Here is a 13789-nt window from a genome sequence, read left to right as displayed (position 1 = left end):
GCAAAAGCATTACACTATAATTAAAGGCTTTATTTAACACCAAACTCCTCTAAAAATAAATAATACATTTCTATCAATAATACTAACTATCTCTTCCGGCCGAAGATTGTTTCAAGCAAACCCCATAGAGTTATGTGTCTTGGAGCGCTCTTTACGAATATCATATAACTCATGTACGGAGCAGTTACATTCCATATATGGCAAGTGTTCCCTGTTTGGAAGCTGTTCGTCTCAAAGTTTCAATTATCGATTTCAGGCAAGTCGTAAGGGATAATAAGGTTTTTTTTATTGTATCAATAGGAAGCTAAAGTGAGTGCATATGCTCTAATACATATAATATAGGCCAAAATGTTGTCGAAAATATGTGACATTGTGCCTTTAATATCTGAAAAATAGAACTTAAGTACAGAAACATCCTTTGCAGGTGCTTATATATTTAAACTCTGATTAAAATATACCAAGGCAGTGACTTGGATAATGCTTTGTGAATGTGCGTGGTGTAGTGTTGTAGGTTGAGGTGGAAGCGGCATGTGTTGTAGGTTGAGGTGGAAGCGGCAGGTGTCGTAGGTTGAGGTGGAAGCGGCAGGTGTCGTAGGTTGAGGTGGAAGCGGCAGGTGTCGTAGGTTGAGGTGGAAGCGGCAGGTGATGTAGGTTGAGGTGGAAGCGGCAGGTGTTGTGAGGTGGAAGCGGGTTGAGGTGGAAGCGGCATGTGTTGTAGGGGAAGCGAAGCAGCATGTTGTGGAAGGTTGAGGTGGAGGTGAAGCGGCAGGTGTTGTAGGTTGGTGGGTGTCGTAGGTTGAGGTGGAAGCGGCAGGTGTAGGGGAAACGGCAGGTGTTGTAGGTTGAGGTGGAAGCGGCAAGTGTTGTAGGTTGAGGTGGAAGCGGCAGGTGTTGTAGGTTGAGGTGGAAGCGGCAGGTGTTGTAGGTTGAGGTGGAAGCGGCAGGTGTTGTAGGTTGAGGTGGAAGCGGCAGGTGTTGTAGGTTGAGGTGGAAGCGGCAGGTGTCGTAGGTTGAGGTGGAAGCGGCAGGTGTCGTAGGTTGAGGTGGAAGCGGCAGGTGTTGTAGGTTGAGGTGGAAGCGGCAGGTGTTGTAGGTTGAGGTGGAAGCGGCAGGTGTACACTGCACGCGACACACTGTGGACTACATTTGATATACCATATGTTGCGAATAATAATTGTGTTGTAGGCTCTGGAGTTGTCATGCTCACAGCTGTTGGGTAGACACGTTACTTACGGTGGTTAGACAGCTCATCTGCTGCCAGATGCTGTATAAGGTAAACCCTCCTAAAATTGTTCCACTTTGTGTCTCGATTGATATAGGATACACTCACCTTTTCGCGAACTTTATCGATTAGGAGCTTTTAGTAAAGATTTCCTTTGAACATGTAAACGGATAGTACATAAACGTTGCTTAAATCTTCCTTTCGGTTTTTAATGCTTCCGCTTTTACACAAACGTGTGGTTGCTTATGGCTGGAGGGAGGGCGTTTTACGACAGATGTACTTGACAAACGTTTCTCGAATTCCATCAACTCGAAATGCATAGATGATAGGGTTGATCACACTGTTGAGCACCAACAGAGAAAATAATACGTTCAGGGTAGTTATAGAGGAGTGTAAATACTTTAAGTTCGGTCGTACTGCCACAGTCAGGAAGAAGAGATATTGTGGAGTATTTAGTATGAGAAATGGGACAACGACGCTTGCACTTGTCAACGTTGCCTTCATATTCATCTTTATCTCGTTGATGTACCTCTCTCTACCCACGAAGTTCGGGATGATTTTTCTGATCTGTTGCCTGGCAACAAAGAACATGTAAACATTGCAGAGAAAGACGAAGATGATGCAGGGAAGGCTTGTCGCAGCAAACACGAAGAGACTCATAGAAGTAGCGAAGCAGGAAGTTGCACTCTTGGATGTTTGTGTCGGCGAAACTGTAAGCAGATACCATTACACAAACAGGAATTAGCCACGTGACCACAGCGGTTGATATCATGACTCTGGTTTCATTGAGTTTGTAGTGACGGTAAGGGAACTTCACAGCGATAATTCTTTCCATGGATAGAACGGTGATTGTAACAAGAGACACACCTGACGAAAGGGCTACAACACTGTATCTGATAATGCATTCAGTGGTGTTGTACAAATGGTTGTACACAACAGCAGAGTGGTACGTAAAGAAGAATCCCACCATTGTGTCAGTCACAGATTGGTTGATGAGCAGAAGACGAAGGAAGTTCTGAATCCGTCGACATTTTGCCAGCGTGACTATTGTGAGGACATTCTCTAGGATCACACAGGCACCAATCAGAATTTGTATCGGCATTACATATGTTGGATAAGAACCGTTTTGGCAGATGATACATATATATGTCATATTTTGGTCATTGTTAGGAACCGTTGTTGAAGTGTTCATGGTTGCTGTGAAGCTGATCTAGGTTAGGATCAGTTGAAAGTCCTTGGAAATTTTATTCAACTTGTTTGAACACTAAGGTTTGTCGGCTCTAATTGTGTCGATATTAGACAATACATCGGTTTATGATTGCTAAAATATCTCAGAAATAATGTCTCAGTTTGCTCCCATGGCATTAAAGGCAAAGTGTAGAATGAACATGGGCTCCAGTGCTTCAGTTTGAACACATTCTGTAGTAATCCGATCGTCAAGACAAGGCTTATACACACGTCCACGGGTCTTTGACTGCTTAAACTTAATGAGGCTTCTCTTCATGGCTGATGTCTCAGAAACGTCTGGAACTTGAATAAAATAAAATCTAAGCGCTTTAAAACATAAAATGTATCAAATGTATCAAACTTTCACTGCTAAAAGAATGCACTAAAGAAAATATGTTTGTTTATGGTTTAACAAAGCGCTCAGCAATATTCCAGCTATATGACTCTGACAGTAACTGAAATCATAAGCATGGATTTATGGAATACATTCACCTGCATCGAACTAGCCAGTGAACCTGACAATCCGATCCAGTTAGTCGTCTCTTAAGACAAGATTTAGTTGCTGAAGATCGTTCTAACCCGGATCTTGAAAATGGGCTATGATACCACCCTCTGATATTAACAAGGTAAACGTGTTGAGGTGTAGAATCGTTCCCCCATTTCGATCAAATCTGGCTCAGTGAGACGATGACATGTTCTTACAGAGGACTTATATCCGACATCGGATTCCTCCATCAATTTGTATAAGACATACTTTGTAGAAATCACTCACCGTGTGCGAAATAAGCAGTGTTTGAGTGAGTGAGTGAGTTTTACGCCGCACCCAGCAATATTCCAGCTATATGGCGGCGGTCTGTAAATAATCGAGTCTGGACCAGACAATCCAGTGATCAACAGCATGAGCATCGATCTGCGCAATTTGGAACTGACGCTATCTTAATGTTGTTCACGTCCAATCCGTTTGCTGGCGAGAGTTAAACTGTTTGTCAGGCTACACTACCGTAGAGTTTATACTGTCATACACGTGCAGGAGGGAATCTTAGAAGACTCTCTTTTCTTCACAACACACTTGTGGCTATGGGTTAAAAACGATGGTATGTGTATTTTGATATGGTCTTACAATACACACAGGTAAATAATCCTTGACGGTCTTCACCGTTGGCTTCCACGGGCAGCAGGCCAGAACATGCGTCACACAGGTAAGACATCTTGAACTGAACTGTAAGCAGCCTCAAAGGACATTGGCGCATGCGCAACAGATCACAAAAGCCTAAGGAGAGAGGGCTGGAGGGGGGCGGCAGGCTGATATTCATGTATAACCGTGGATACTTGGAAAGGAGCCTTCAGAGGAATGGTTTATTCACAAGCTGATATTGTCTTGCTTATTTCTAAGGAGACTTGGGGCGGCAGGCTGGGTTGAGAGGATGAGGAGACAATTGTAAACATGAAACACGTTGCTCGCCTCAAACATTTCTTATAGATTGCTTCCCAACAAACCTAGCTATATGCTGTCACACTGCTACATGACTAATCAGTTTTCTAAATGACATAGATATGTTTCTATCCATGTGTATTTCGAAGCATTAAATATCACGCTCTGAACTAAAACTGTATACATACTTTAGTTGAGACGGTTAAAGTTAAACTTTTCATCACGATACATTTAAAGGGAAAAGCAAGCATGAAATACCATTTAAACATCGGGTTCATTTATCCAAGTCGGGACAGGGCTGAATAATTCAGCGCCTTCTTTACAAATGGTTAACAATAGTTTCCGGCTGCATTCAGCGTTATAGTCAATGCAGGGTGACATGACTACCTTTTGAAGTAGACTGTCTATCTATTCTATTCATGACGGTATGCTATACATTAATTTATTCATGATACTTTACTTTTGTTTCCTCAAGTCATGAAGGTGTTTTCTGTACGACTGCCTTAAAACAACCACCTTTCATTGACCTTTCCTAGCCTGTGATGTCCTGTCCATCTCGTACCTGACGGTGACCACGTGACTTGGATGAGCCAATCAACATCTGCTCCGGCTGGATCCGGCAAAATGACCTTGTGGTGAATTAGACATTACTACTCATGTGTCAACCAAGTCACCGAGCCTGACCACCCGATCCCGTTAGTCGCCTCTTACGACAAGCATGGGTTGCTGAAGGTTCATTCTAACCCGCACCTTCACGGGTTCTCCTCTTACGACAAGCATGGGTTACTGAAGGTTCATTCTAACCCGGACCTTCACGGGTAGAACAGTTAAGAACTGAAGTCCGTCGGTGTTATTGTATGTTCAAGTGGATCCAAACTATCAGATACCATTCGCTTCAAGTTGTTTTCACTTTTACAGTTTTACTACAACTGCAATCTAACTCTATTGTTTTAATCTGTATATTAACACGAGAAAACTGGACAAAGTTTTACCAATATTTTATGACGTGATATGTTATTGAAAATTGGATATATTACAGACTCACTGACCAGGTTCCACTATCTTAACACTGCCAAGGGTTATTCTGATAACGAACATCGGACATAATCCGGGACCAGTATCTCTAAAGCTAATAGAACCAAGGCGCAGTTCGTTTATCTGTATTGTATCTTTATATCAGATGGTAAAATCACCCGCGTGCCTCATATACCTTCGTCACTGTTCGAGGCAAACTCGTGACTGGCCATCGATGCTTTGGTCAAACTAAATGACATAATCTCAAGTTCACAATAAAAACGTCATCGTAAGTTTTATCTGTAAACGCGATTATCTGCGATGTCTGGAAAAGATATATAATACGAATGACAGTCACAAACCATTCGGTGGCTGTTTTGTAAATTCACTCAGGTAAGAAGTTTTACTTTCTTTTACTTTTACAATTCTTAATGAAGAATTGATTAATTAATTACTTTGACAATCTGTTAACTTAATCTATTGTAAATACCTTAACTATATCTTACGACTCTTGGCACTACTTCCTTCAGGGTCGTGGCATCCTTACATATTTCTATTGTACTAGTGTTTCGGATCTACTTTTTTTGGTGTTTTTTTTTTTTGGGAGGTGGGGGGTAGGGGGGCTCCTTGCGTGTTCCTTACACGGACATTCTACAGGGAAACGGAAACCATTTCGACCACATCTGTGTATTTATGGACACAAATTGCTGGAACACTCTCACTCATGCTATTTTACAAACTTGTAGGTTCACAGTATTACATTCTAGGTGTTCACCACTTCTATTCCCACTGTGTCATAGAACGTGAAACTTCAGGGGAAGTGACGTGTATTAGGCATCCTGGTTGTTTCTTCCACGTCCTAGCTGTAGCTGCAGCTCGGAGGCATCTACAGTAAGTAATGGCCGGAAGTGAGATATTGATAGTCCAGACATGTCAGGTTATTCATTGTCCAACTGCAATTTCGACTCCCCAGGATTGATTGTTTGAAGTATAAACGTTTCGCCATTACTAACAATTTCCGAATATAGGCCCAGTGAGTCTCTGTACCTGTTGCTTTTCAAAGAATATTGAGGAATGCATATTCAAATATACATTTATTTCTTCAGAGATAACACTCACTCTACAAGCGTACCATTGATATTCATCAAGAAACAGATCTACAAGGAGGGGAGCACAGTTGGTGCCCATGGGGATTAAGACAATAACTAACGTGAGTGAGTGAGTTAAAATTTAAAGTCACTTTGACAATGTTTCAGCCATATCGTGACTAACTCAAGTTACAGATTAATGCAAATTAAAGGTACATTATAAAAACCTGTCAACGAAGGACAGTAAAAGAACTAGATTATCACAGACAAAATTTTAAAATAGTAATTAAATCTAAAACATTTTAACTATGCTTGACAATACAATATAAAAACAGGCTATAGATTGCCAACAACTGAAGGTGGATCACCATACTAGGGACCACGGGGACTTACAGTGACTTTGCTTTCTGCATGGGTTCTTGTTGGATTTACAACATCCCTTCAGCTGTTAGCAATTTAGATAATCTAGCCATGCATTAAAAATAAACATATTCTACGATTAAAAATGCGGAACGTTTAAATTTACTTTGAATGTTGAAGAACTAACCAGTGACGGGGCATGACAGTCTGAGATTATCTTTCCCGAGGGAAAGATAATCTGCAGTTTCTCTCTAAGAAAATCCGCACTGTGGCGAATACCCATATCCCAACGCGTGTGATGCGGCTTCATTTCCAAGAATTTCATCGTATTGCCGCACTCTTAAACGGGTGTATTACGCGAGACTAAATAGTCCCTTATAAAAATGTGTTTTTCCCAACTAACTTAACTCTATAGTTTGTTAAATTGCAACACATATGTGTTTTCTGCACGTGAATGCTTGGATTTTGTATTAATAATTGCAAACTAAAACGTATTTTATTAAATTTGTGTGTAAGTAAATCATTTGGAGACGAGACGTTACAGTTCGTGTGTCAGTCGCAGGACAGAACTTTGGTTTTACTGATCGTGATACTTAAGTCAACCCAGAACATTGGTTTTACTGGATCGTCAAACTTTTGTTCGTCAATAAAAGAAATGACAAGGTTGAATATACCGCGATCATTTGAATCGGAGATAGGGATGATGCCATGTTTGTTTAGTCGACAACACAGACATTGTATTACCTTTTGCAGCATTGTAATTTTTTTTTTTGCTGCAACTGTTATTTCCAAATGTTTACATGAAATAGTGATGTATGTGACCAGCATTTCACATAATGTTTTCTCGGTAAACTTCAAATGATATTTGCTTTCATTTTTGATAAACTGTCCTGAACCTCTGAAGACGGATGCGTAAGTACACCACGTATATTTACAAACACCCCAACGCGCAAGGAACCACATAGCATTAATTCTGCCTGTCTCAAGTACTTTCTGGTGAATATAAGAAAGTTCTTCCTTGACAATATTAAGGATTTTGGTTAATCTTTGCTACAGGGATTTGGTGGTACATTTGCTGGATCCAGCAATTTATCTCTCTTTGTACGAATGTTTATGTAGCTTTTGAATCCAGTGCAAAAGAGGAATGGACATGTCTTCAGGTTGAAGAGGCCTTCATAGTGATTCATAAACACATACTCTGGCATCGTATCGCATGGTGACAATCACTGGATTGGATTGTCTGGGCCAGACGTGACTTTACAAATTTTGATGGAACTTCATAATTCTGTTAGTGATTGCAACTCCCTACCTGAAGTGGGATTTGACATCTATCCTCAACGGAAGTGATTTATTAGATGTTTACGGGGTAAATATGTGATATGTACACTCGTAAGCCAATAGTAACGGAGATAAGTTAAGTTGATAAGATAAGTTAAGTATAAGAATGCTGATATATTCAGATCAGAGATCAGAGTATTGGAAATGTGAACACCTTTGTGGATGTAGTAGCCCTTAAGTCAAAATAGATTTGAGCCCCTCGGATATTAACCGTCGAATTGTACTGATGTTACATACCTGTGATTTGCTGATTTTAGGTAATTTTATCTCCCCTTGGCATATATATGAGACAGATCATTTTGCAGATTTTTGGCATTTATATTTTTCTCGGTTCCATGGAAACGATTTGGACTTGGTCTTAAAAACGAGGGGTGGGCTTCGTTTCCGGAGCACAACTCGAACACCTATCATTATCTTTCAACAAGACTTGACAAGATGGAGTAGATGGCCACCAAGGCCGCTGGAATCAACGTCAATGGTCTCATGTGCTTTCATGATGGTCGGCAGAGGATTTATCATCGCAATGGAGAGCGAATCACAGATGCATCTATGGCCACGCATAACCGATTTGGCGGGGGTCGGTCATGGTTTGGACAGGGATAACTCCTACTGGACGTACTGCACGTGGTCGACGGTAATCATACCGGACAACTTTATCGTCACCTACAGCAGTACCATTCCTGCAAGCTATGCATGGCTTTTATGGTCGACTCTCTTTACTGCAAGACGACAAGGCAAGTCCTCACATGGCCAGGATTGTCACGGCATTTCTTAGGCAGCGGGATGTAGAGCGGATGGAGTGGCCAGCATGCTCATCAGACCTCAACCCAATTGAGCATGCTTGGGATGAACTCCATCGACGTGTGCACACACGCCACCCAGCACCAGTGGATCTCCCAGGACTCCGCAGAGCTCTAGTAGAGGAATGGAATGCCATTCCGAAAGCTTTTGGAATGAACTTGATAAGGACCATGAGAACAAGGTGCACCTGTGTCTTGGACGCGCGAGGAGGGTACACAAGATAATGAATGACCGAGTGCTTCATGTTTGTCATTTTCATTTTTGGGGGGATGGTCTATACAACTGCTGTTTGCTAGTGCTGTTACCATGCAACTACAGACCTATAACACTGTTGGAAGTTTCTGGGAAGATATTTTCAAAAATTATGTGTAATAGGCTCTATCTTTGGTCCAAAAGTAATGTCATTTTAGTTCCAGAACAAGCAGGTTTCAGAAAAGGGTTCCAGACAATTGATCTTAAAGCAGCATTTGATTCTGTATCCAGGAGTGGTTTGTTGTACAAGCTTTGGGTTAATGGCGTCAAAGGTAAAGTGTTTCGCTTAATCAGCAATATGGATTCAAAGGTTATATCTTGTGTCTCTCTCCAGGACAGTCACTCAGAGTTTTTCGAATGTCTATATGGTGTGAGACAGGGTTGTCAGATGTCACCGTTTTTGTTTTCTTTGTATATTAATGATATTATTGACTTTCTAGGAGATGATGGACAGAGACGTATTGAACTAGAAGTATTATATGTTTTCATGTTGCTGTTTGCAGACGATATGGTAGTAGTAGATTGTAATGGTATTCCGGCGAGGTGGTAGATTAAAAAAATATGAAAGGTTTTATTTAAATGGTTCTAAATTAGAAGTTGTTACATCTTATAAATACCAGTTCAGGATCTTGGCATGTCACACAGGCAACGCTTTCAGAGCAGGCTTTAAGGGTTATCTGCTCATTAAGATCTATTGTCAACAATTTTATCAATTTGCCAATTAATGCATTGTTATATATATTTTATGTTAAAATTCTCCCAGTGTTGTATGGTTCGGAGGTTTGGGGATTCCACCCTTCTGCTGCGGTAGAACGTGTCGCTGACAACCTTTATAAACAGGTACTCCATGTGGGTAGAGCATCTCCAAGTATTGCTGCTTTCGATTAAGGTCCATCAATATGTAAGAATAATCAAATATTGGGTTCGGATTTTACACCAAGATGTAAACAGTATATTGTGTAAAACATATGTAATGTCCAATATCTACGGGCAAAAGCAGGAAGAAAGTGTTGGGCTCTAAGTGTTAAAAAATTGCTTTTTAGTTATGGTTTTGGTTATGTATGGGTAAATCAGGATGTTGGATGTGTTGAATCTTTTATTTCAGAGTTTAGAGAAAGATGTATTATGATAGATAAACAGTGCTGGTATGAAAGCATTTGCAAGATATCCAAATTAGACATATACAAGAAGACAAAGTCATCAATATACCCCGCAACGGCAAAAAACTCTTTATGAATATGTCTACTACTTATGATTCAAATGTTCTGGAGTGTATATAGCATTATTATTTCTGAGAATTCTTTAAATGTGCTATATATCTTTTGACCCTTTATTCATGACGCCTCGTATAATATTTTCATCAGGTCTTTTTTTAATAAGCATGTGTACTTTGAGATGAGTGAGTTTAAGTTTACGCCACACTCAGCAATATTCCAACTATATGGCGGCGGTTTGTAAATAATCGAGTCTGGACCAGACAATCCAGTGATCAACAGCATGAGCATCAATCTGCGCAATTGGGATACGATGACATGTGTCAACCAAGTCAGCGAGCCTGACCACCCGATCCTGTTAATCGCCTTTTACGACAAGCACGGGTTACTGAAGATCAATCCTAACCCAGATCTTCACGGGTTACTTTGAGATGGGTGTACAACGTTTCAGAATGATAGGTTTGAAAATATGTAGAAGAGAGGTTGCCCTATTTTGAGAAACCTTTACCTAATCCCATTCACCTGTCATGAATAGATGATACAAGACACAAGAACTACGCCACAGAACCGGAATGGCTCTACGCGATGGCGTTTAGAAAATGGTTTTGCATGTTCTTAACTCCAAAAGCCCCTTATATAAATCGTTCTTCATTTTGGAATTCCTACAAATGAATACCCAGTTTTCCACACTATACACTAAAATTGATAACATCTTAATATGAAAGACTTGGACAACATGAAGAGGTAACTTTGGATAACTCGACTGCATTTAATAAACAGTAGAGATGGACTTTCTAGGTTAAATAGATTAGTTTTAATACTTGTGTAAAAGCAACAAGTGACCAACTTGAAATAAGAGGAAACAGAGTCATTGGTTGGTTTACCATAGTGCTTTATCGTTGAAGAATGAACACTATGTTTATGGATATACAACTTCTGTATTCTGAGGGTCTTATAGAAGCTGAGAAAGTGAGTCTGGATAGCGCAGCGTACATTAATTCAGTTATGTTAATTCATGCTAGTGATGTAGGGAGAACGCCTCAGTTAATGCAGACCACTTTGGTGAAACTCACAGCCACGAACATTACCAGCGACACTGGAGATTCAAATCCATGATCAAAGGTTTCTGGAAAATCATACTGCTGCGTAGAATTTGAAGTAGACCTGAGTTTACGTACCTTGAGTTGAGAGAAAGAGACAGCGTGAAGAAGTAAACAATGTTGACCATCTTGACCGTCTTCAGTGTCCGCTACTGACCGTTAACATACACGTTCTGTTTGTCCCTCCAAGAATGATAGTAGATGGACATGCCAGGAAATGCATCAAAGTCAAAGACTGTTCGAGGTCGGCATTATCCATCTGTTTTGATTAAGATGAAAACAATGGTACCTCATTATGGGAACCAAAGTTTAACTTGGATATTTCTACATACGGATATGTTGATGACCCACGTGAATGGCGTTCATTAACTGTATACAGTCGGATAATACTGTTGGAGGTGATACAGTGTCGGGTGTGTTAAGTGACAACGTTCGGCGGAAGTAGCTGCTGATGCTGAACACAGACACCGGAAGTTTACCACAAGCGTGATGCGCACTATCATAATAATAATAATGAGAATATTCATAACGCGCCTTTTCCAGGCTAGATATCCTACTCAAAGCACACAATCTGAACTTATTACCCCGGCTAACCCAAGCTGCCTGTTAAGCGCTAAAAGGTTTATAGTCTCATGACTTATTTCACCTTATTTTGAACAAATTCACGTGCCTAAGGTGAGACCACATGTATCACATGTGCTTCGTTGTGGGGCAGGACTGAAGTCCTAGAAACTCTCAGGAGTCAAGCTGTCATTATAGGCAGGTTCAGGGTAAAGGATGTGTAGAATTTAGCGCTATATACTGTGTGTTCACTTTTAGTTAGGTTTCTATGTTTGAATTTGAAACTAGTAGCGCAAAGTTATGTGCCTTGAATTTAAAATAGATTACTAACTAAAGTAAGATTTATCTAATCTAGATGTGGGAATACGTCAACTTTCAAATCAGGGGCGGATACAGCTTTTTGAGAAACGGGTGCACACTCTTGAGAGAGGGAGGGTGGGAGTGTGCACACTTCATTTTCACGAGATTTTCAATGATCATTTAATAAACTTTCAGGACAAGGGGGCGCACCCCTGCACCCCTGCATCCCTGCACCACCTCTGGATCCGCCTATGCAAATGACATTCGATTAAAGAAAGGACTAGGTGCGATAAGGGCCGTTCTTGGCCCACTGCTGTTGGCAATATTTCAAAATGAGCATGTATTTACAAAACCCAACATCTCTATATATACACACACAATGAGTCGTGAGGGCATCTGCAAATGAACCAGCCGCTACACTTGAGTGCACACCCACCCGCTCTGACTGGGTTCGGTATCCCGGCTGCTTCGTTTCTTGGGAAGTAAACCGAAGTAGACAATATTGCACTTTTGATTTGCGATTGTACGCTTATAATTTTGTTTATATGTTTTTTCATAACCAGCAATGTATATTATATGTCATGAATAAGTGATAATTGTGTTTTAATTATGTTTGATTTTTGGGTTGCATGTGACCTTTAATGAAGGATTCTAATCGTACTAAACGGTCGACAGTACTTCGATTTTCCCGGAAACCACAGTGTATGTTTGTAATGAGGTTGTTGGTTTCCAGGTACCAAACCATACGTTCCATTGTCTTGCAAACACAGCAAGTAAGAGATATTGGCCTGTAATTAGAGGCATCGGTATGATCCCGAGCCGGTTTAGGCTCAGGAACAACAATGGCATTTCTTCATGATGGTGGGAAATTGCCAGAAGTCTGGCAATATTGTCGAAGATATTCAGTAATGTTTCCAAACTTGTTTCAGGTAGATTTTTTAGGAGCTGATAAACTATATTATCGGTCCCTTAAGCAGTGGCATGGGCCTGGCCAAGGGCAGTATGAAGCTCCTGTAATGCAAAGATTTCATTATACTCTTCACCATTATCAGAATTGCATATTCTTTCTTTCTTGCTGGTCTTTAAATTTTTGAAGGTCTAGTACATAATTGGATGGTGAAGAGTGCTTAGCCAACGTTTCACCTAATTTATTCGCAATATCAGATTTATCTGTAAGAAGAGTGTCACCATCCTTAAGATGATGAACAATACATTTGGACCCTATGCCTTTAATTTTCTTTATCATACCACACCTTAGAAATTGTTGTTCGGGAGTTAACGTTAGACACGTAGTTTTGCCATGACTGTCGTTTTTGACTTAAAGGTGCGACGAGCCTTGGCATTTGAAATTTTAAACTGATTGAAGTTGTGAACTGTTCGATGGCGAAATATTTCTCTGCCTTCTTCCTTGCCTTTCTAGAATTTATGCAATCAATGTTAAACCATGGTTTACGAATATGTGGAACTATAGAGGACCTGTAAATACACCCATCGGCAATTATTTAGTTCATCAGAAAAAAACTTGAATAGGATCAAGTACATTCAGAAAAATATCTGGGTTTAATCTTTCATTACATAATGAATGAAATAAAGACCAATCGGCCTTTGCAATGTTCCACCGAGATAATGGTGGAGCGTCAATTGGAATTATTGCTGAAAGAATAGTGGGTAAATGGTCACTCCCACAAAGGTCGTCTTGGACTGACCATTCAAATTCATTATGTAAATTGGAATCCACAATAGATAGATCCAGAGAGGAGTATGAACCAGTTGCAGGATGAAGGTATATGTCAGAGCCATTATTGAAAATACATAATCATTATTGGAGAAAAAGAAAAGAAAGATTTATGGATGTCAACTCCTTTATTGTGCATAACACG

General features: G+C 40.4%; 1 protein-coding gene across 1 annotated transcript; it reads right to left on the bottom strand.

The window, feature by feature from the left end:
- Positions 1–447: 447 nt before the first annotated feature.
- On the bottom strand, positions 448–11176 carry LOC124268429 (putative proline-rich protein 21). Its single transcript, XM_046703390.1, has 3 exons — positions 11127–11176; positions 1869–1932; positions 448–1119 (listed from the first exon to the last, which is right to left on the bottom strand). Exons 1-3 carry the CDS (start codon positions 11174–11176, stop codon positions 448–450), a joined length of 786 nt encoding a protein of 261 aa, XP_046559346.1.
- Between the last annotated feature and the right edge of the window lie 2613 nt (positions 11177–13789).

The sequence above is a fragment of the Haliotis rubra genome, unplaced genomic scaffold (genome assembly GCF_003918875.1).
Source record: "Haliotis rubra isolate DU_JTF1 unplaced genomic scaffold, ASM391887v1 Scf138, whole genome shotgun sequence".
Lineage (NCBI taxonomy): Eukaryota > Metazoa > Mollusca > Gastropoda > Lepetellida > Haliotidae > Haliotis > Haliotis rubra.
The sequence above is the reverse complement of the archived record's forward strand: the minus strand, read 5'-3'. Positions and strand labels throughout refer to the sequence as shown.

What these genes read in the sequence shown, in the direction of transcription:
- LOC124268429 (XM_046703390.1), bottom strand. Translation starts at nt 11,176, where the DNA reads ATGGTCAACATTGTTTACTTCTTCACGCTGTCTCTTTCTCTCAACTCA. An exon ending in TCTCTTTCTCTCAACTCAAG is followed by an intron (nt 1,933 to 11,126) that starts GTACGTAAACTC and finishes ATCTGCTTACAG; the next exon opens with TTTCGCCGACACAAACATCC. An exon ending in ACTTCTATGAGTCTCTTCGT is followed by an intron (nt 1,120 to 1,868) that starts GTTTGCTGCGAC and finishes TGTCGCGTGCAG; the next exon opens with TGTACACCTGCCGCTTCCAC.